This window comes from Camelus dromedarius, chromosome 17, assembly GCF_036321535.1.
Source record: "Camelus dromedarius isolate mCamDro1 chromosome 17, mCamDro1.pat, whole genome shotgun sequence".
NCBI lineage: Eukaryota > Metazoa > Chordata > Mammalia > Artiodactyla > Camelidae > Camelus > Camelus dromedarius.
The window spans coordinates 14,231,182-14,253,452 of NC_087452.1; the positions used below are offsets into that span (position 1 = coordinate 14,231,182).

At 37.7% G+C, this 22,271-nt stretch overlaps 1 protein-coding gene across 1 annotated transcript in view; it reads left to right on the forward strand.

Annotated features, from left to right (window-relative positions):
• Nucleotides 1–22,271, forward strand: part of CNTN3 (contactin 3) — a 224,662-nt gene that overhangs the window by 176,476 nt on the left and 25,915 nt on the right. Inside the window, exons 13-18 of the mRNA XM_064496308.1 lie at nt 13,452–13,569; nt 14,802–14,960; nt 15,059–15,208; nt 16,686–16,756; nt 17,739–17,973; nt 21,278–21,393. Coding sequence (XP_064352378.1) covers nt 13,452–13,569; nt 14,802–14,960; nt 15,059–15,208; nt 16,686–16,756; nt 17,739–17,973; nt 21,278–21,393 — 849 coding nt within the window. The remainder of the gene's footprint in view (nt 1–13,451; nt 13,570–14,801; nt 14,961–15,058; nt 15,209–16,685; nt 16,757–17,738; nt 17,974–21,277; nt 21,394–22,271) is intronic.

Consider the following 22,271-nt stretch of genomic DNA (forward strand, 5'->3'; position numbering starts at 1 on the left):
GTAAAGTTTGTGTCTAGATTTTTTTTCTTTTTTGTTTGGTGATGACTAGTTCCAGGAAAATTTGTAGAAAAGTCCATCTTTGTTCCATTGAATCATTTTTATATCACTGTCAGTTGACTATATTGATTTGCATGTTTCTGGCTTCTCTATTCTGACCTGTTTGTCTGTCCTTTCGTCAATAGCACACTGTCTTGATTACTATGCCTTTATAGTAAATCTTCAGTGAGAAAGTGCCAGTCTAAGTTTGTTCTTCTCCTTCAGTATTGAGTTAGATATTCTGGGTCTTTTGCCTCTCTTTGTAAATTTTAGATTCAGTTTGTCAATATTCATGAACTAACTTGCTGGGATTTTGACTGGGATTGCATTGACTCTTGTACATCATGTTGGGAAGAACTGACATCTTGACAGTACTGAGTCATTATATCCGTCAGTATGGACTCTCCATTTATTTAGTTCTTTGATATCTTTCATCAGAGTTTTGTGGGGTCTTTTCACATAGTTCTTATATGTATTTTGTTGGATTTACACCAAATTATTTCATTTTGGATGATGTTAATGTAAATAGCAATGTGTTTTGAATTTCAAATTCCACTTGTTTATGGCTGGCATATAGGAAAGCCATTGGCTTCTACGACCTTGCTATAATCATTTATTAGGAACTATTTTGTTGATTCAGATTTTCTAAGTAGATGATCATATTGTCTGAGAAAAAAAGGACAGTTTTATTTCCTTTTCTCTTTCATTGTAGTATAATTGACCTACAGCACTGTGTTAGTTCCAGGTGCACAACGTAGTGATTTGACACTCCTATACATTATGAGATGATAACCATAATAAGTCTAGTTACCATCTGTTGATGTACAAAGTTATTCCAATATTTTTGACTATATTCCCCATGCTGTACATTTCATCCCCATGACTCATTTATTTTATAACTGGAAGTTTTTACCTTCTAATTTTTGTCATCTATTTCCTTTACCACCACACACTACCCTCCTCCCCTCTGGCAACCACCTGTTTGTTCTCTGTATTTATGAGTCTATTTATATTTTGTTCTGTTTGTTCATTTGTTTTATTTTTTAAATTTCACATATGAGAGAAATCATATGATTTCTTTCTCGATCTGACTTCTTTCACTTAGCATGATACACTCTAGATCCATCCATGTTGTCCACAAATGGCAAGATTCCATTCTTTTTTTATGGCTGAGTAATATCTATTGTATGTGTACCACATCTTTGTATCTATTTACCCATCAGTGACCACTTAGGTTGTTTACATATCTTGGCTATTGTAAATAATACTGCAATGAAGGTGGGGGTGTGTATATCTTTTTAAATTAGTGTTTTTGTTTTCTTTGAGAAAATACCCAGAAGTGGAATTGCTGGATCATATGGTAGTTCTATTTTTAATTTTTTGAGGAACCTCAATACTGTTTACCATAGTGGCTGTAGCAATTTTCATTCCTACCAACAGTGTACAAGTGTTCTCTTTTCTCCACATCCTCACCAACACCTGTTTTTTATTGTCTTTTTGAGCATAGCCATTCTAACAGGTGTGAACTTGTATCGCGTTGTGGTTGTATTTGCATTTCCCTGATGATTAGTGATTCTGAGCATCTTTTCATGTACTTATTGCCCATCTTTATGTCTTTGGAAAAATGTCTATTCAGATCTTCTGCCCAATTTTTAATTGGGTGGTTTATTTATTTTTGCTATTGAGTTGTATGAGTTCTTTATATATTTTAGATATTAACCCCTAATCAGATATGATTTGCAGTTATTTGCTCCCATTTAGTGAATTGCCTTTTCATTTTGTTGATGGGTTCCTTTGCTGTGCGGAAACTTTTTACGTGGATGTAGTTCCACTTGTTAATTTTTGCTTTCATTACTTTTTGCATGTTTTGCCACTTTGTGTTAGGTATGTATACATTAAGGATTTTTATGTCTTCTTAGACCTAAAAAGGTCCCTTTATCATTGAATAATGCTTCCTTTATCCTCAATAGTTTTCTTTATTTTAAAATCAGATCTGTCTGAAATTAATATAGCTACTCATACTTTCTTTTGTTTTTTGTTAGCATGGTACCTTTCTCCATCCATTTACTTTTAATCTATATATGCTCTTATATTTATGTGTGTCTTTTGTAGATTATATATAGTTCTTATTTTCTGATCAACAATGATAATCTCTTTTTAATTGGTGTATTTACCATTGACATTTAAGATGATTACTGATGTAGTTGGATTAATACCTACCATATTTCTTCTCTTTTTTATTTGTTGCCCTTCTTTGTTCCTGTTTTTGCTTCCCTACATTATTTTGCCTTTTATGGTTTTAACTGAGCCTTTTTTTATAATTCTGTCTTTCTTTCTTAGCATATCATTTTTTAAAGCTTTTTAGTAGTTACCCTAGAGTTCACAGTATATTTTTACAGCTAATCCAAGTCCACTTTCAGATATCCCTGTACTGTTTTACAGGTAGTGTGAGTACAACATAATAACAAAATACTAGTAATTTCTCCCTCTCATCCTTTGTATAATTGTTGTCTTTCATTTCATTTACATGTATCCATACACACACACACACACACACACATAATAAAATACATTGTTGATGTTTTAAACAAACTGTAATTTATTAGAAGAATAAGAAAGATAAAAGTTTTTATTTTACTTTGACTTATTTATTTTCTGATGCTCTTCCTTTCTTTATGCAAATCCATGTTTCTGACCTGTATCATGTTCCTTCTCTCTGGAGAACTTCTAACATGTCTTGCAAGGCATGTCTGCTGGAAACAAATTTCCTTAATAGTTTTAAGAATGTGTGTATTTCTCCTTCACTTTTGAAGGACAGTTTCTCAGGGTACAGAATTCTAGATTAGTGGGATTTTTTTCTCACACCACTTTAAATATTTTATCCTGCATGATTTCTGCGAAGTCAAATGTAATTCTGATCTTTGTTCCTCTATAAGTAAGGTGTTTTATCCCCTGCCTCTGGCTTATTTCAGGAGGTTTTCTTTACCTTAGATTTTTTGAAGTTTGACTGTGATGTACCTGGGTATAATTTTTATGGCATTTATTCTGCTTGTCTTTTTTATGAGCTTATTGGACCTGTGGTGTCATTTCTGATATAAATTTGGAGAAATTCTTGGTCACTACTGCTTCAGATAATACTTCGGTTCCCTTTTTCTCTTTCTCCTTGTTCTCATATCACTATTACATAGTTCTTAGGTATTTTGTTCTTTAAGTCTTTTCATCTCTGATTTTCACCTTCGGAAGTTTTGATTGTCATATGTTCACACTTAGAGATTGTTTTCTCAGCATGTCTAGTCTACTAATGAGCCCATCAAAGCCATTATTTACCTTTTTTTTCCTTTAGAATTTCCATCCCTCTGCTTACATTACCCTCTATTTTTGTAAATTGTCTACATTTTCCATTAAATCCCTTAGCCTATTAATCGTAGTTCTTTCAAATTTCTGATCTGATAATTCCTGTCATATCTGATGCCTTTTCTGATGTGTATTCAGCGTCTTAACACTGTGCTTTTTGCCTTTTAGTATGCCTTATCATTCTTCTGCTGAAGGACAGACAGGACATACCAGGTGAAAAGAACGGGCCTTTACTAGTACGGTGGTAAGGTGTCGGGGTGGGGGAGTATTCTCTAGTCCACTAACGAGGTCTCGTTGTTGTGGTGAGCCTCTGCCTCTGGACTGTGAAACTCACCCATGCTTCCGTGTCTCCCCCTTACCAGTCTGGTGAGACAGGATGACTGGAGGTACTGGAGCTGTAAGTTTTCCTTCCTCCATGTGTGAAGCTAGAGGGATCTGGATTGGGGTATTTTTCCTTGGAAGAAGTGTTAGGCTCTTATAAAACCCCAGCAGGTTAGACAATAGTGAAACAGTTTCTCCTGAAGGCAACCTTTGTTAAAAAGAAAAGAATGCTCTGCCTTATTTCATAATGGTTCCTTTTCTCGTCCCCTGCCAGAAAAATGAGGGGATTTTCGTCTACCATTCACAGTGAGGGCCTGGTAGAGGTGCTGGATGTGAAACTCACAAAAGTGTGGGGGGCTACCTATGTCTGAAGTCCCTGGAGTGTTCACTCTCAGACTTGTCCACTCTGAGCCTCCGACAATTCATCACTCACGGTTCAGGTTTCTCTACCCCTGGACTGGCTCCCCTGGAAGTTTCTGCAGGTGGGTTTCTGCTCTAGTAAGCTGTGGCCCTCTGTATTTACCTGTTTGTGTCTCCAATTTTGGAAGCAGTCGGTTTCTCTGGGATCCCACTTCTCTGTCAGATCTAAGAAGAGTCGTTTATTTTTCAGTTTGTTCAGCTTTTTGCTTGTTGTCAGAACGGAATGGTGACAGCTAAAATTCTTAAACACAGACCAAAAACCAGAAGTCAGAGTGAATGGCCCATTTTTAACTTGGTTATATGCCTTTTTATTATTAGTTGTAATTGTCCATAGTCACTTAGATTTTATGCTCCAGTTTCAGAAAGAAAATTATTCTACTTTACAAGACATGATATTTAATTATACCATTTAATTGAGCTGGACATGAATAAGTAAGTGAAGAATAAATGGGTCATTTAGGACAATTTAAAATTTTAGACCTGAAACTCACGAATTTCAGCTGTTTTTATTATTATTATTACTACTATTATTATTTTTTATTATTATTACAGTAAACACTCTGATTTTATAAACCATTTTTTAGCACTGACTTTAAAATTTTATATCATGCTCTTGACCAGAAAAATAGTCTAATGGTAGTCACATTTGACGTCCAGCATACTGTTTTTGGCAACTTCTTTTAATAAGATTTTGAGATTTAAAAAAAAAAATCTGTGCTTCTGGAATGTCAGGAAAAGTGTTGAAATACATTGGTCTGCAGCTGTAATAAAGTTAGTGTGATCTCCTTGGGAGCTTATACTCTCCTGGGAGAGAGTATAATTTTATTCTCTCAGACTGCTTGTGTGTCCCTTCTCTGGTTCACATACAAACTACTGGTATGAAAGAAAGGGTGATCTAGACCAGAGTTACTGGGGTTTTTAAAAATCTACATTGGGTTCTTGGCACAGTCAGCTTAAAATAATCCTACAAAGATGCATCTTGATTACTAAATACCGCAGACTGTTCTCCCTCTCTCCCTCCTGATGGGAGGAACCCGAGGAAAAGATAGAAGGGAAGGAAACCCATTGTGTATAGTTCATATGGGTCAGCTACCCACAAAAGAGACAGTGTGACAGAAACAGGATGGATCTGGAGGGCTGTGGCGCCTGCTGTTTTCCAAAGACGGCTGCAACAACACGCTTTGCCCAACATGCTCTTCTTTCAGTATGACTGACACTCTTCTCCATCAAGTGGAAAAATGTATGCCTCTCACTTTGACCCTAGTAGGCCTTTGTGACGGCCCTGACCAGTGAAGACCAGCAGGAGTGATGCTCTGTGATTGCTGAGGCTAGCTCATAAAAATGCCTGCACTTCCACCTTGTTCCACTGGTGCAATTTCTCTTCGAATCCAGCCACCATAACATGAAGAAGCCCAAGTAGACTGTGCAGAGGTCTACCTCCAGAGGAGCTAAGGTCCCCAGCCCGTAGGTGTGGCTGAACTCCCAGTCAGTAGCCAACACTGCTCTCCAGTCATGTAGATTGGCTGGCTTGCCCCAAATCACGCTGCACCAGCTGATGACGTTCACAACAGAGATGAGCTGTTCTCCCTGAGCTCTGCTCAGATTGTGCATTCCTGAGCAGAATAAATGATCATCATTTTTTTAAGCTACGAAGTTTTGGAGTAATTTGTTACATACCAAGAGTAATTGGGACTAAAAGTAAACATAAGACATTTAGGACAACTTGGTCAAGTTTCAACAAGGCTTTTTATTCCTTTGTATCAGTGGACTTTCTTTTTCATATACTAGCCTTATCATTCTACAAGGGACAAATCTACCCCAGGTATATTTTAAACCTCTAGTATGAGGGTAAAAACAAAACAAAACAAAATTACATTTGATCTATGAGTTAAATTGTTACTCGGGATAGGTTCTTGGGACTTGAAATAGTTTCATTCTATGTCAGAATTGTTAGATCAATTCAGAATAACCCTTGGGTGATTCACATTGACTAATGATGAATCTATATGAACCTATAGAAATCTATCACCATGTTGAATTATTTCAATGACTATTGTTTTTAAATGACAAGTACATCAGGGCCGTCTAATATCAAGGAAATGAGCCTTGTGCTTGACATGTAGTACCTGTTTCCCAAATATTAGTTTTCTTACACATCTTCGAGAATGAAAATATACACAGGAGTGCTGTTCTCAGCTTATAAAGCCAGCACTAAACAGCCTAACTTAATGATAATGTTATGCATTTATTAACTGCAGAATTTTAGAGTTAGGAAAGATCTGAGTGATTATCTTGAACCTTGTATTTTCAAGAGTGAAGATGGAGAATATAAAATCTCAGAAGGTTTAAAGATTTTTATTCCTAATTGATCATTAGTATCAGCTAAAGGGTCTCCTCTTTCTAGTCCATTCTGATTTAATTGTTCTGTGAAGCAAACTAGGCATTTCTGGTTTGTTTGTTTTTTTAAAGACTCTCCAGCTGAATTTGCTGTACAGTGAACACTCAGAGCTACTGGGTTTAGTGAACTGGGTCACCTTGCGTTTTTCAAAGCACTGACTAGGTATTCAATAGGCAGTATTAAATAAGGCAGAATGAGACCTATTCTATTTCCAATTTTGTTTCAGTCTTTTAGGTTAAATCAAGGAGAGTAATTCAGTATGGTGTTAGGTTTATCACTAATGATTCTCTAATTATTGCTAATCTCCTTTTTTAATTAAAAGAAGGCAAAGGTTCCAGTCTCAGAGACTTTGACAGCATCCAGCTAGTGTCCATTTATGTTATTTTGGACAGTGTCCATTTGCATTATTTTTTACTCACTGTATTCATTCTGACAGTTAACAGTTAGCAGTTTTCTGTGCTAGGTAAAAGTACACATTTTCTGCATTGACTTACATATAATTTAAGTTTAAGAAAGTTAATCAGCTTAGGAAAGAATTAAGTAAATAATAGAGCATTTAGTACTGGAATATAGCAAAAAAAAAAAAATACAGAGGTGTATCTCTAATGACTGATGTTTAGAAAACACTGAGGTCCCATCACTGTGGAAACAAGCACTGGGTATCCTGAAATCACCAGCTTCCAGTAAGATGCTCCACAAACACTGCACTGCCTGGAAAAAAATAAATCCCAAAGTTGTTAATATGAACTTGATGTTAAAATAGAAAAGCTCATACCTTTAAGGTAACTTGGGCATTTGATACAATTTTAAATATGCATGAAGGATCTTTGACCAAATTTTTATCTTTCATGCATCACTTTCGAAACAGTTATGGCAAAACAAGCTGGGCCCTAAATCTTGTAGTGGAACAGTTATTCCAGCTTGTTGGGATCAAAGAAAGTCAAAAACTTTTGATGTGAACAGGTTACATATAAACTGTGTTAGCCATCACCTGTTCGGACAACTAGGCCTCAGACAGTTTCAGATAAAATTATTATTTTTTTTACATTTTTTATTGATTTATAATCATTTTACAATGTTGTGTCAAATTCCAGTGTAGAGAACAATTTTTCAGTTATACACGAACATATATATATTCATTATCACATTTTTTTCTCTGTGAGCTACCATAAGATCTTGTATATATTTCCCTGTGCTATACAGTATAATCTTGTTTATCTATTCTACAATTTTGAAATCCCGTCTATCTCTTCCCACCCCCCCACCCCATTGGCAACCACAAGTTCGTGTTCTATGTCTGTGAGTCTATTTCTGTTTTGTATTTATGCTTTGTTTGTTTGTTTTTTTAGATTCCACATATGAGCGATCTCATGTGGTATTTTTCTTTCTCTTTCTGGCTTACTTCACTTAGAATGACATTCTCCAGGAGCATCCATGTTGCTGCAAATGGCATTATGTTGTTGGTTTTTATGGCTGAGTAGTATTCCATTGTATAAATATACCACATCTTCTTTATCTAGTCTTCTGTTGATGGGCATTTAGGCTGTTTCCATATCTTGGCTATTGTAAATAATGCTGCTATGAACATTGGGGTGCAGGTGTCATCCTGAAGTAGGGTTCCTTCTGGATATATGCCCACGAGCGGGATTCCTGGGTCATACGGTAAGTCTATTCCTAGTCTTTTGAGGAATCTCCATACTGTTTTCCACAGTGGCTGCACCAAACTGCATTCCCACCAGCAGTGCAGGAGGGTTCCCTTTTCTCCACAGCCTCTCCAGCATTTGTCATTTGTGGATTTTTGAATGATGGCCATTCTGACTGGTGTGAGGTGATACCTCATTGTAGTTTTGATAAAATTATTGATCAGTCAGAAAAATTAAAACTGTTCCCAGGGTGAGGTCCCATTTTCATGTTTCAGCGGTTGCCAGTCATTTCTGTTGCTTGGGCACGCTGTGTACATTTGTAACATAGGTGGTCTTGTTGCAGCCATTTGCATTTGGTGGGGGGCAAGGTTTCACTTGGTTGGTCAGAAATACAGAGGTGAGTCATGTCTACCACCAGTTTCTTCAGGAAACTTCACAGAGAAAAACACCACTCAGGTTCCAGAAGTTACCTGTGTGTTCGACTGTTTGCAAGGCTGTGTATGATTTACATGCAGTGTCAGGGCTTGGAAGGCAACCTGGTGTTGGGATGAATAATTAATATTGGAATCTGTACAATAACAGGCTGTGAAAAGTGATTTTAAAAAAAAAGGGGGGAGAACCTTCTGTTCTACCTTGCCTTCCAAATAGTTGTCAAAATGTCTCCACCCCCCCTTAAACTGGAAAAATGATGCTTCTTGGCAGCCCAGCAGTAGCATTTACATCAAGAGTGCTTCCTAGGAAGCTGGTTTCTGCCAGTGGTTTGTGATATTGAACGTTCATGCTACATTTGCACTGTTCAAGAAGTTTCTGTGGGTTCCAGGGTTTATGTTATACCTTGATTTTTAGCATATTGTAGATATCACTTGTGCTTTCTTCTTACCTGTAATTAGTAATGATCCATCTGCTTACTGATTTTCACCTGGCTTGGGTTAGCACATCGTGTAGTGTTTTTCTTTCAATGCACAGCGGTTTTTAAATTACATCAAAAATTCTATTAGCATCATCACCTAAGAAAATACAGGGAAAAGCTAATAAGCTCCTCTTCTATTTCATTTCATGCACACTGGATTTTCCTTTGCCATTTTTTTCAAATCTGGATTTGATTTACAAATCCATATACTGTTTATACCTGTAACATGGTCTGGAAATGTGATCTTTTCTAGGAGAAATCTATATGATTAGATGAAAAAATAATTAGACAATTAAGTAATTCTAGCAAAGCTTAAAAATATTTTCAAATATAAGAGAAATTACTGTTGTGAAGATGTGAATATGAACCTCTAGTGTAGACCATTTTCTTCTTACCGTCTGTTGCTCGGTAGCTTACACCCATATTGCAAATCTTAGCGCAACTATCAATACATTGAGATGCCAGAAAATCATAGATTCCTCTATGTACTCTGAACTTGCATTACATTGTAATTTTACTTTGATTTGTTGTAGTCATTTGATTAATGGCTGTCTTTCAACTGTAAGATCCATGAACATAAAGACGGTTTTCTTCCAACACCATTGTATCCCCAGATATAGCCGTTGCTTAAAAAATAATTTTGAATGAATGATCCTATTTAAAAAGATAGCACTACTTTTGAGAAAGAGCTAAAATTCATACGACATAGGGAATGTCTTCCTCTTCTTAAACCTGTGTTTAAGTCATAGGAATAGGCTTCTCCCACTGCCAAAAGCTCTATTTTCAAATAATTCTGTGAACAGAAATAGAATAGAATAGAAATAGAATAGAAGAAAGCCTTTCTTTCTGGAAAGACTGGGAATTACTCTGCTGCACTTTGAGGGGGACTTTTTAAGAGAAAGGGAGACAGGGAAGTACAGAAAACGAAGCTTTGCCTCTGCGTCTTCCCAGTTCTAGTCTGTTGTATTTGAGGGAACAGGGAGAAAGGTGGATGTAGGAAAACAGTACAAAGACTAACTAGTTTAATGGACAATAAAGTAGAAGCTATTTTTATTCAGAGTTATTAGTGTTCCTAAGAATTTATTCGAAGATTATTCATGTTGGTAATGTCCATACATTTTTTTATGTGAATTCTGTTTATACTGTAAACAATGACAAGCATGCCTCTAATTATATGTAAATAATAGATGCAATTTTACTGATAAATGTATTGAAAAATTATCAAGTACTGTTTACCACATTTAGACTAATTTTACTTGTATTTTTTTTGGACATTCCTGTCCTATCCCCTTTATCATAATTAATCAGTAATGAACTATTTTCTAACCTTTAACAGTGAAAATTGATGGGGACAGAAACTGGTTTGATGTAAGTGAAAATTCCCTCTGGAATTTCCTTTTCATTTTTTTAACTTTTATTAAATGCTTAGGCTTAATCAATTGCATCTTAATAAGAAATTATAGAATGTTCTAATTAATAGCACTTCTATTGTTATTAAACATTTAATTCTTCTGGAAGAAATTGAAGTTTATAACCACAGTCGCGTTATTTGATCACTTCAGCCTACGGTCCTATTTAAAGAGAAGCAGTTAGAGCTATAGTTGTAAAGAATAATGACTGCATTTTGAGAGTCATTATATCCTACCAAACAACACAAATCATAAGTCTACAGCCCAGTGAATTTTCACAAAACGAACACACTCAAGTAACCAACACTAAATCAGAAGCAACATGACCCATATTCCAGAAGTCCCCAACGTGCCTCATTGCAGGGCACTGTCCGTCCAAAGGTAGCTACAGTCTAGGTTTGTTGTATAATCGATTAGTATCATTGTACTGTTTTCTATCTGATTTGTATCTTTTATGTTGCGACTTAGCCATGTTGACATATGTAGTTATAGTACATTGATTTTCATGGCCTAACAGTATTTCCTTAAGTGAGTGTTCCACTACTTATTAATCTATTGTTATGGACATTAGGCTGTTTCCATTCAGTAGCTATTATGGACAGTCCTGCTATAAACGTTCTTGTAAATGTCTTTGATAAATGCATGCACATATCTCTGCAAAGTATATACTTAGGAATGGAATTGCCAGGTTGTAGATTATACATATCCTGCCTTAGTAGGTATTTTTTAAACAAGATTCTAAGGTAGTTGCGCCAGTCTACACTGGCATTAGAATGATAAGAGTTCAGTTGTTACATGTCCTCATCAGGACTGGAAATTTCCTGCTTCTTTCATTGTATACATATGGTGTGTGCCATGTGATTTTATTTAACCTTTATTAAATAAACTTATTTTAAATTTGTAAAAATAACTTGTTCCCCATGTATATCTATTACCCTGACGGGTATACATCGAAAGAGCAGAGATCGTGTATAAAACACTTCTCTACGCTCAAGTGAATCTCATACGGCAAGTGTTCAATGACCTTTTGTTAAGATGCATCTTGATTCTATATATTGTTCCATTAAACAGCAGTAGATAGGGTGAGAGCAAAAAAGCACTTAGAAGAGAAACAACATGAATATATTCTATTGAGAGAGACAATAATTAAGGACAAGTTCCTTCTTAATTTTTGTTATTTTCCTTAAATGTATTGATCCACTCTACTTCATGTTGGTACAGAAAAAAAATCAGTGGTTCCTACTGTCTACATGTTCATTGCTTCCTTTTTCACCCTACAGTGTAAAAAATAATTAAAAATTATATTTCCCCTGATGGTGAGCCTAGCTGCATTCCTTCAGGAAGATGGTTTGGTTATTACACAGTGTAGCTAAGTTATGTCTCTCTTCACCCATCAATACCAGAGTGAACAGAAGTAACAAGTCCAACATTAATCTCTTCCTCACCCCTTCAGGAGGCAAAAACCAGCTTATATGCCTAAAAGCTATATGCATGTGTCTAAGGACATAAAGAAAGTCCGGGTTCCAATTCTCTTTTTTACCCAACTGCTTTCAGAATAAGCAAATAAATGCAGGGAAGGATAATAACTCACCCCACTGCCTTGATGGAATTTAATAGTAACCATTCTTACTTCACTGAAAATAAGAGATTTCTATAGAAATGATAATCAACCTCCTGTGAGTATATGGAGCTCATAAAACCTGAAGAGTTTCTAAAGGTCAGCGAGCATTGAAGGTTTTGTCCTGGGGATAAATTTGTAAATAGCCCTGAGGAAAAAGAGAGAGAGGGAGGGGAAGGAAAAAGTTTAACTTGATGAAAGTAAAATGTGCAAGCTTAACAGTTTCTGGATTATCATTTAATTACAGCCATCAATCACCTCACATCTGCCTTTTCCCAGTACACAGGAAGTTTAAGCTAAAGCCATACAATCCAACCAACAGAGAATAGATACCCCATTAAGAATCCTATGGATGGGAAGCAATATTTAAGAAATTACCCTATAGGAGATCTTAGGAAATGACCTAAAAGCATGATAGGAGAATCTATCTTTCAACAAATACTTGGAAAACCCAAGACTAAAACTATCCTTTTAATTAATAAAACAAATCACTGATCACTTCCTCTGCTGTACCAGTTTAGAGATTTTCCAGTAAGTGATCATTTCCCAAGGGCTTTGCTTTCCAAATCATTTTATTTCAATCCATACTTTTACTAATGCATGACACTGGCCTTCAGTTAGTCATTTTATGAGTGTGATTTTACATTCTTTTAAAACGAGGACCATTTGAAGTTGAGCTTTTAGAAATACATTTGCTTTTAGAAAATACATTAATTGGCTTCGTGGAGCACCCACCAATGTCTTTATGGACAGCTATTATTTTTTGGTTTAAAATGTTTTAATTTATTTTTTATTGAGGGGTTCATACTGACTGTCCCTAAATTCTATAGCAAAGGAATTAAATAGCATTAGTCTTTTTAAATGCTCCAGTGTGTTCAGAAAAGTGTTTCAACCGTGATAATCCCCTTGTCGGGCCGCGTTTATCTCCCAGCAGATACCTAAATGCTTCCCTCTTCTTCTCAGGCAGATAATTGCAAGGAGGTTGGAACCAGAGAAAAAAGTCGAGCTGGTGCTGAGCAGCGGATATAAAAAGAACTGTCACCCTGGTGGAAGTAAATGACTCTGAGACTGTAATCTCTGCCCTTATTTATTTTTGAAACCATAAATGCCCAGGGGAAAGCGTGCCATTTATTTAGCTACAGAAGTCCGTGTCTGCAGTCATGTATGGCTTTTAATGTGTTTCTGTTTCTGTCCTTTCCATTGTTGCAGTCTTCTGCCTTATAACCACCTTGGTCTTCTCTCTAAATATAGCTTTTATCCCAATGGTGTTATTGGCCATAGCCTTCAAGATTTTTTGTATTTTCAATATAGTGATATGTTCATTACCTGTTTTTTCCAACAGAGTTCATCAGGCGATTTAATGATCAGAAACATTCAGTTGAAACACAGTGGAAAATATGTTTGTATGGTGCAGACGGGGGTAGACAGTGTTTCATCTGCCGCCGACCTCATAGTTAGAGGTAAATATTAACGGCTTGATGTGTTTTTTATTTTAATTTTGCATCTTAACTGATCATTTCTTACGGAAGGAAAGACCATGATGAGATAGCTTATGAGCATGCGAGTTACAGTATTGCTTTGATTCCCATCCCCCACTATAGACCAGAAGACGTGACAATACGGATGGCTAATTCAAAGAAATAAAAATCTCAACTTTGCCATTCAAATAGCTCACACTGTAATAAGCATCCCACAGCTGATGCCAAGCTCATGTGTTTTTGAGCATGCCATTAATTCAGCGATGTTTAGTATGAAGGAGAATTGTGATATTGTGTGTGTGTGTCTCCTTCCAAAGAAACCAGAATCATCCAGGATGCCTGAGAAAATTTGCCAATCTGAGCTCCTGTCCAGAGTACTGATTTGCTGCTGGGCTGAAAAATGACCAGAGTGCATCACAGAATAAAACAGCTTTAGATAACAGACTAGGAACTACAGAGATGTACCAGTATATGAATGCAAAAGGCATCAAGCCAAAAGTAAAGCATGTTGAATTTGGAAAGGTGCAGGAATCCTGCTGAACAGAGGACTCAAAAAGCAGATGTCATTTGCAATTGTGGAGTATTAGGATTTTGGAATCCCTGACTCACATCCAGGTTTAATATCTAACAACAGAAATGTGAAAGTTAAAAAGTAGTAGCTTTCTTGCAGGGTAAATGTCCTTTTTTTCCTAAGTTTTTTTTCCTGTGTTTTAGTCTCCTCTAACTATATTCAAGTGCCTAAAAGTAAGACTGTACAAATCTCAAATTTATTTTTACGTCATTGTGTAATCCTAACGAAAGGGCTGCCCCTCGTCTCTTCCTCTTGGCTCATGTTGATAAAGAGCCTCCATTCACCTGCTGGCCAGGTTTCCCTGTGTCAGGCACCCTGCACAGCTGTGCCCAGTGGCCCTCACCAAGGTCAGAACTTGACTGTGGTGGTGGTTTCACTGGTGTATCCATCTATCAAAATTCATCAAATTGTACAAAAAAAAATTTATTAAACACTATAGGCTATGGTTTTATTTTCTGTACTATTTCAGACACACTTTTTTATTTCTTTGAGCTCTGGCTTTAAATCTGGATTTGTTCCCTAAGTGTTTTTGAAATTGGGATCCATTGGCGATGTTAAAGTGTCACGTGACTTGTTCTCCACTTTGATAGAGGATGACATTTATGGCATTGCTCACCGTGGTTTGCATTATCACCTTTCTCAGGTTCACCTGGACCACCGGAAAACGTGAAGGTAGATGAAATTACAGATACAACAGCTCAACTATCTTGGAAAGAAGGTACAGACAACCATAGCCCGGTTATCGCCTATTCTGTCCAGGCGCGGACACCCTTCTCTGTGGGTTGGCAGACGGCCTCAACAGGTAAAGGGGGAGATGCAGATGCCACCAGTACTATAAACGGATTTCAGGTCAGTGCTCAGACATACAGACTTTCACCTCTGTGAAATACTCCTTTGTAGTGCCTGAGGTCATTGATGGGAAAACGCACACAGCTACGGTGGTCGAGTTAAATCCGTGGGTGGAATATGAATTTCGAATTGTGGCCAGTAACAAAATCGGAGGTGGAGAACCCAGTTTACCCTCAGAAAAAGTAAGGACTGAAGAGGCAGGTTAGTGTTTTTGTTTCCTGAGTAATGGTTTCATAGGTTTTCCTGAGTATGTGTTTCCACTTCCCCTGGCCTTGGTCTCCAGGTCAGCAGGGGTTCAGCCTCAAATGACCCACTGTTGCAATTATCTGACCCATCTAATGGCAGACTGGCCATCTGGCATTTGTCAACAGACTCATATGTAAGTGATTCTGATGTAGCAGGACATTTGCAGGAGTTCAGTGTATCATCAGCATTCATTAGTGCATGTGGAGTGAATATGTTTTTGTCACTTAAGGTTATAATTACTCTCTGACATAGTCACCCTGTTAACAGGGGAAGCGTTGTTTTCATTTACAACAAGCATTGACAGATTGGTAGGATAATGACATTTGGGAGTTCTACTGCTAGGAAATCTCATTCTGCTACCAAGCACAGTGAACGAGCTTCAGCGATTGATGAATAGGTATATTTTGGCCCCTCACATATTAAAATAAGAGAGAATCATTGTTGAAACTTTCCGTGTGGGGCAACTATTAATATTAACCATTAGAGTCTTTGTAATGCTAAAAATATCCTAATGTTAAAACTGAAAAGTAGAAAGTATACATGCTATCACATTATTGAGGTATCAGAGAAGATCTGAAGACTTTCCTTTTCAGAATCTGTAGTATCAACTAAGTGACTAGAATTGTGTTTGAAATACAGCCAGTACGTCACTTTAGGAATGAAGCCAAGATAGAGTTATGGAGTACATTTCAATAACTTTAGTGATGCTTTTACTCAGGACCATGCATATAATGCCTATGTCAGGTATTGTGAGAAGTTGGAGAACCATGTCTGTCTTGGTTCTTTGCTCATTTATTCACAGAACACATATTTAGGGAGCATCTGCTGTGTGCTGAGCACTTTCTAGGTGTGATGGATATAGCTGTGAATACAACAAAGACCAGCCTTCAGGGAACCTGTCTTCTAGGTGTGCCGTGGGATTTACCTAGCATAAAGTTCTCAGTGTCAGTGAGAAGTCTGATGCCTCTGCAAGATTCATAGAGAATATCTCATAACAGGACTTGAAGATTTGAGTCTGGGTCATTTTTATATACAGTCAATAATGTTCTGAGATTTAGATCTCTACTTGGAATAATCACAAGTTACATGTTCATGCTGGCTTGATTTACCATCACTTCTGGTGACTCGCTTTTTCTTATTTTATTAACCTTCGTACTGAGTCATTTTTTTCTTACTATTTGAGATACTTTGAATCTTTAAAAATTTTATGCAAATAGAAATGTGATGATCTCCCCAAAAGATATATATATATACACACACATACATATATATTGCATATATATGTACCTGTGCACACACACACTTAACACATGTGTAATCTGCCAATGATCAAATTACTTCAGATTTTAAAAGTAAGCCGCACTGAGTCTTCTTTCAGACAAGCATTACCAAATGCAAATCGAGTTTCATCTCTTCTCTCTAACCTATACAGTTCCAGAAGTGCCTCCTTCAGAAGTCAGTGGAGGAGGTGGAAGCCGGTCTGAACTGGTGATAACCTGGGATGTAAGTGTCTGGGCAGAGTCTTCCCCCTCAGGGTGATGCTCTTCCCACAGTCTTGGCTTCCTGTTGGTGCTAGTGGCGCTGACGGTGGTGGCGGTACCAGAGGCTGATATTTTGGAACGTTCACTCTGTGTTAATCACTGTTCCCAGCATTTTGCTTATTTTTTTCACTTCATTCTTGCAACATTTTTTAGATGAAAACGTTAAGGCATAGAGATATTAAATAATTCACCCAAGTTCATGTAAATAATAAACGTGGGGTGAGAGTCAAGTCCTGGCTCTTTACTCGGGAGCTGCCCTCAGGGCTCTCCCTGCAGCTGCACCCCCGCTGATGGTGTACACCCCACTTTTCCAGCAGGTGCTGTTTCCTGGCCATTGTTTCAGCCCTTGCTTTACATCATAATTAGGAAGAATGTTAATTAACACAGTCAGAAGGCACTGGTTTTATTTATTTTATCTGAAAATGTCGAGGAAAAAAATTTAAAAATCAATAGATCATGATGGTGGGTCAGTAGTAATTTCTGACACGATGCAAATACAGTTTTGAGTTTAATACATTGTTTTTACTTCCTCTTTTTAAGTTTCACTCTTTTGCACTTAATCATCATATCAATGTGTGATTTTTTGCCCCATGAAGTCAACACTAGGGATTAGATGATTTTTATTTGATTTAGAGATGCAATATATTCAACTGAAAGTGTATCTTTATTACTCACAACTCAAATGGGGGCTGCAGGACGCTCAAAAAATCTGAATAATTTTGGAGAATTTCAGTTAGTTATCTGGATGGCTATGAAAGAGTGCCATGTGTCTATTTAAAAGCAGCTGACTGTTCCTCTGACCTTTTTCTCTTTTTTTAATCTAACCACTTAATAAAACATAGACTGTTATTCGATGGCTTTTACAAAAGATTTTGTTTTACAGCTGCATTTATTTTGGTCTTTCCTCAGGAGTAAGCGTGATTTAATGTATCTTTGCTTTACAGCCAGTCCCTGAAGAACTACAGAATGGTGAAGGTTTTGGTTATGTTGTTGCTTTCCGCCCACTTGGAGTTACCAACTGGATCCAGACAGTGGTCACATCTCCTGAGACCCCGAGATATGTCTTCAGGAATGAAAGCATCCTGCCCTTTTCACTGTATGAAGTTAAAGTGGGTGTTTATAACAACAAAGGTGAAGGACCGTTTAGCCCAGTGACCACAGTATTCTCTGCAGAAGAAGGTACAGAAACGTTACAATTATACAGATGGTCTTCGACTTAAGATTTTTCAACTTTACAGTGACGCGCACGTGACCCACCCATTCACAAGAAACTGTACTTCGAGTTTTGAATTTTAATCTTGTCCTAGCGACATGTAGTAAAATAATCTCTCGTGATGCTGGTAGCAGCAGCCACAGCTCCGAGTCAGGCAGGCAATCACAAGGGTAAATGATGGATACACTTAGGACCATTCTGTACCATTCAGCTATTCTGCTTTTCACCTTCAATACAGTATTCAGTAAATTATAGGAGATATTCAACACTTTATTGTAAAATAAACCTTGTATTGGATGATTTCACCCCACTGTAGGCCAATGCCAATGTTCAGAGCATGTGTAAGGTAAGCTAGGCTAAGCTATGCTGTTTTGGTAAGTTAGATTTTTTAGCATTTTTGACTTATGCTATTTCCAACTTATGATGGGCTTATCGAGCTGTAACCCCTTCATAAGTTGAGGAAGATCTGTATATCAGCTCCAAACTAATAAGCCCATTGGGCTCCAAAAACCAATTTGGAAGTTCTTTGTGACTTCAGATACATTTCTTCAAAAGAAGAATGAAGTCATAGTTAGATTCCTTGTCCAGGTAATGAAGATCAACCATGCCTGCTTGAGACTCAGTGGATAGTTGAAGGACATAACAATTAGTTAAAAAGCTGTTTGTGAGGAACACATTGAGTCCCAGCCTGTGAAGCAGGGATAACATGGCCTTCCACAGCTTTCTTCTTGGAGATAAGATTAAGATATCTTTGAAGTGCCCTAGTCTCAAGCTTTATCATGGTTTCTATCCCTGAGTAAATGGTTGTAACAGGATGGAGAGGGAGGACTAGAAGTGTGACACTGGAGAATGTGGAATGTGCATGTTTGAGAATGTGTCTTCCCAGTTCCAGATGCTGTAAATTCGTACCAACTCCACTCTGGACTCTCTCCATTTCTCTGCCTTTTTTTTTATACCTCTCCCAGATATTGTATTTCTTTATTTTATTTTATTTTTAAAAAATTTGTATTGATTTATAATCATTTTACAATGTTGTATCAAATTCCAGTGTAGAGCACAATTTTTCAGTCATACATGATCATATATATATTCACTGAGACATTTTTTTCTCTGTGAGCTACCATAAGATCTTGTGCATATTTCCCTGTGCTATACAGTATAATCTTGTTTATCTATTCTACAATTTTGAAATCCCATCTATCCCTTCCCACCCTCCACCCCCTTGGCAACCACAAGTTTGTATTCTATGTCTATGAGTCTATTTCTGTTTTGTATTTATGCTTTGTTTTTGTTGTTTTTGTTTTTCGATTCCACATATGAGCGATCTCATATATTTTTCTTTCTCTTTCTGGCTTACTTCACTTAGAATGACATTCTCCAGGTGCATCCATGTTGCATTTCTTTATAAGATAACAACGTTAGGACAATCCTATGAAACTGCCGTTTTGTAGCTCAAGAGCAGCTGAATATCGGCTATCTCATGTGGTTCTACCTAATTAGAATGGCAGGAGCTAACATGTATTGAATGCTTACGATCAGCCAGACATTACCTAATATGAATCTTCCAAGGAGGAGTGCCATAGAGATACTATTGTTATTTCCCATTTACACAAATGGAAAGAAAATGGAAGCTTGATGAAAAAAAATTAATGAACTTGCCAAAATCCATACAGACTCATATTGAGCTAGTATTTTTAACGCAGGGCCTTTGCTCTTGACACATTTGAGCTCATGAAATATGACCTCACAGTATCTCCTCTACCCTCCAAACCTTACAGGAAATTGCAAACACTGGCATATAATTCTCATTCCTAAAAACAACGAGACTCAGTTTTTCTTATTACCCTCTCCCTCTATTTCTATTCTTTTTCCACTGAGTTCTGAGAGAAAAAGGAACAGGCATTATAAAAATTTTTGCAAAAGAAAGAACTTTTATATTCATAGCCAGACCCCATTTGCAAGAGTTGCCAGGCAGATTTTCATTACACAGGCAGTTCAGGGGTCTGGGGAGTGATCGCAATTAACCAAGGAGTTTTCAGGCACTGCCTTCACTGTGCATCCTGAATGCGGAGGACTGGCAGTGGGGGAGGGAGGGACAGCCAGAGCCTTTTACTCTTCTTGCCTCCTGCACTTTCCTTCTCCTGTTGCCATTCCTGCCTCCACTGATGAGTTGGTTAAAGGTCTTTCTGTTCCAAATGTCAAAAAATGATTTGACTTGTCTTTGAAAAAAGTGAGGGCATTATTGGAAATATACTCAGACCTTTTGTTGAATCAAAGGAGAAGTAAACAACGAACCTCATGAAGAGCCTTAGTCAGAGAAGCTCTGGGCCCTCAGAAACCTAGAGCCTCTCTAGGGCAGCAGAGCTGGACTGACTGGCCCCAAGTCTTCCTTGTTTCTCCAAACCAATTGCCAAATTCTCAGGAGAAAAAAAAATCTAATAGACCCATCCTTGGAGCTGGCGTCAATCAGCCATGGCCAGGGCATCATTTATCACAGAGATGGATAATAGGGGAGGAGGCATCTCTGCTCAGAGCAGTGCCCTGAGAGGGGAGAATCACTGTGAGCCCCAAGAGTTGTCCATTACAAAGGGGATCTTTTTAAAATTTGTTGTTGTTGTTGTTGTTGTTGGGGGAGGTAATTAGATTGATTTATTGATTGATTGAATGAAGGCACTGGGGACTGAACCCAGGACTCGTACATGCTAGGCATGCACTCTACCACTGAGCTATACCCTCCCCCGGCAAAGGGGATCTTTTTACTGTGCAGAAAGCTATGTGCATGATTATCTACTTCACAAGAGTACAGGGTCTCATTTAACCTTGCCCCTCCTGTGGCCCTAGCTAGACAGGATAATCACTAAATGCTTATTGAATAAATGAACTCTGTAGACCTTGACCTTTGTTTGGCAAGACAAAAAAAGTAGCATTTGTGGGCATAGGATTTCCCATGGGGCTGTGGGAAGGAGAGGAGAGAAATAATGATAGGGAGGAAAGAACAAAGGGAAAAAGAGAGGGAAAGTGGGAGTCCCAGAAGGAAGTGCAGGAGAGGGAAGTAGAGTTGCTCTGACTGTTCACAAGTAAACGCTCATGGCTGTGATACCGTCTCTTCCTGAGAAATGGAAAGTGACCGAGACATGGTTCATGATGTCAAATACTTTTACAGAATATCTTATAATACTTTCAAATGTGTTAAAATGCTTTTTTAAACAATAAAATTTTTTAATTAACTGTAAAAATTATAATTGTATTTCACTTTCTGTTCCCAAATAGAGCCTACAGTAGCTCCATCTCAAGTCTCCGCAAATAGCCTGTCTTCCTCAGAAATTGAGGTTTCCTGGAACGCCGTTCCTTGGAAGTTGAGCAATGGACGTTTACTTGGCTATGAGGTGATTTCTTCTGCAATTAATTGACTCATGTTTCTATGTTGCTGTGATGCCTTTTCTCTTTAAAGTCTTTTTAACAATGATATCCTAGCTGAAGTCTGACTTCAGTTCTTAGGATATTTCTGCCAGTAGTGCCAAAAGTAAATCACTTTCTTCCTGCTTTGTCTTATTTTTTTGGTGGCCTTGTTACTTCTAGACTCTGGAGAAGTCAGCTGTGTCTAATGTAATTCTTGCCTTCCAAGAATTCTCTTTGGTGACATAAGATGAAAGATCTGAAACAGGATAACACAAGACCAAATGTAACGAAGGTCAAAATTGGTCACACAGATAATGGTTAAAGGATGAGCGATCTTGAAAGGTGTCATAAGGGTAGTAAGGCTTAACAGGACTTTAAATAAAAAGTAAGTAAATGTAGAGAACTTGGAAACATTGCAGATGGGACATGGTACATTGGAGGAGTAGAAGGAGTAGAATCCAGCTGCAGAAGGTGGTTCCTGTAGGAGAGGTGACGGCAGAAAGGTACAGCAGGGCAGGTCACAGGCAGCTTTGAATGTTACAAAGAACCATTTGACTGGACCTCATGTTTCATAGGGAGCAGTCGGAGAGAACTGGGAGCAGCTGAGCTGAGAACTGACAAGATAAAAAGTAGAGTCTTAAGAAGATTCCTCTGATGATGATATTGTAGTAGCCAGAGGTGTGATTTCACCCCCACCCACAGCCATGTTCTTAGGAAACTCCCCTCCTGACTCAGTGGCAGGCTTGCACAGGCACATTTGCAACGTGGGACCCTGTACCCCGCCACGTGTCAACATAACCTCCAGTGACTGCACCAGGGTGGCCACTGGAGCAAAGGCAGCTGACTCATGGACAGTTAAATTGAG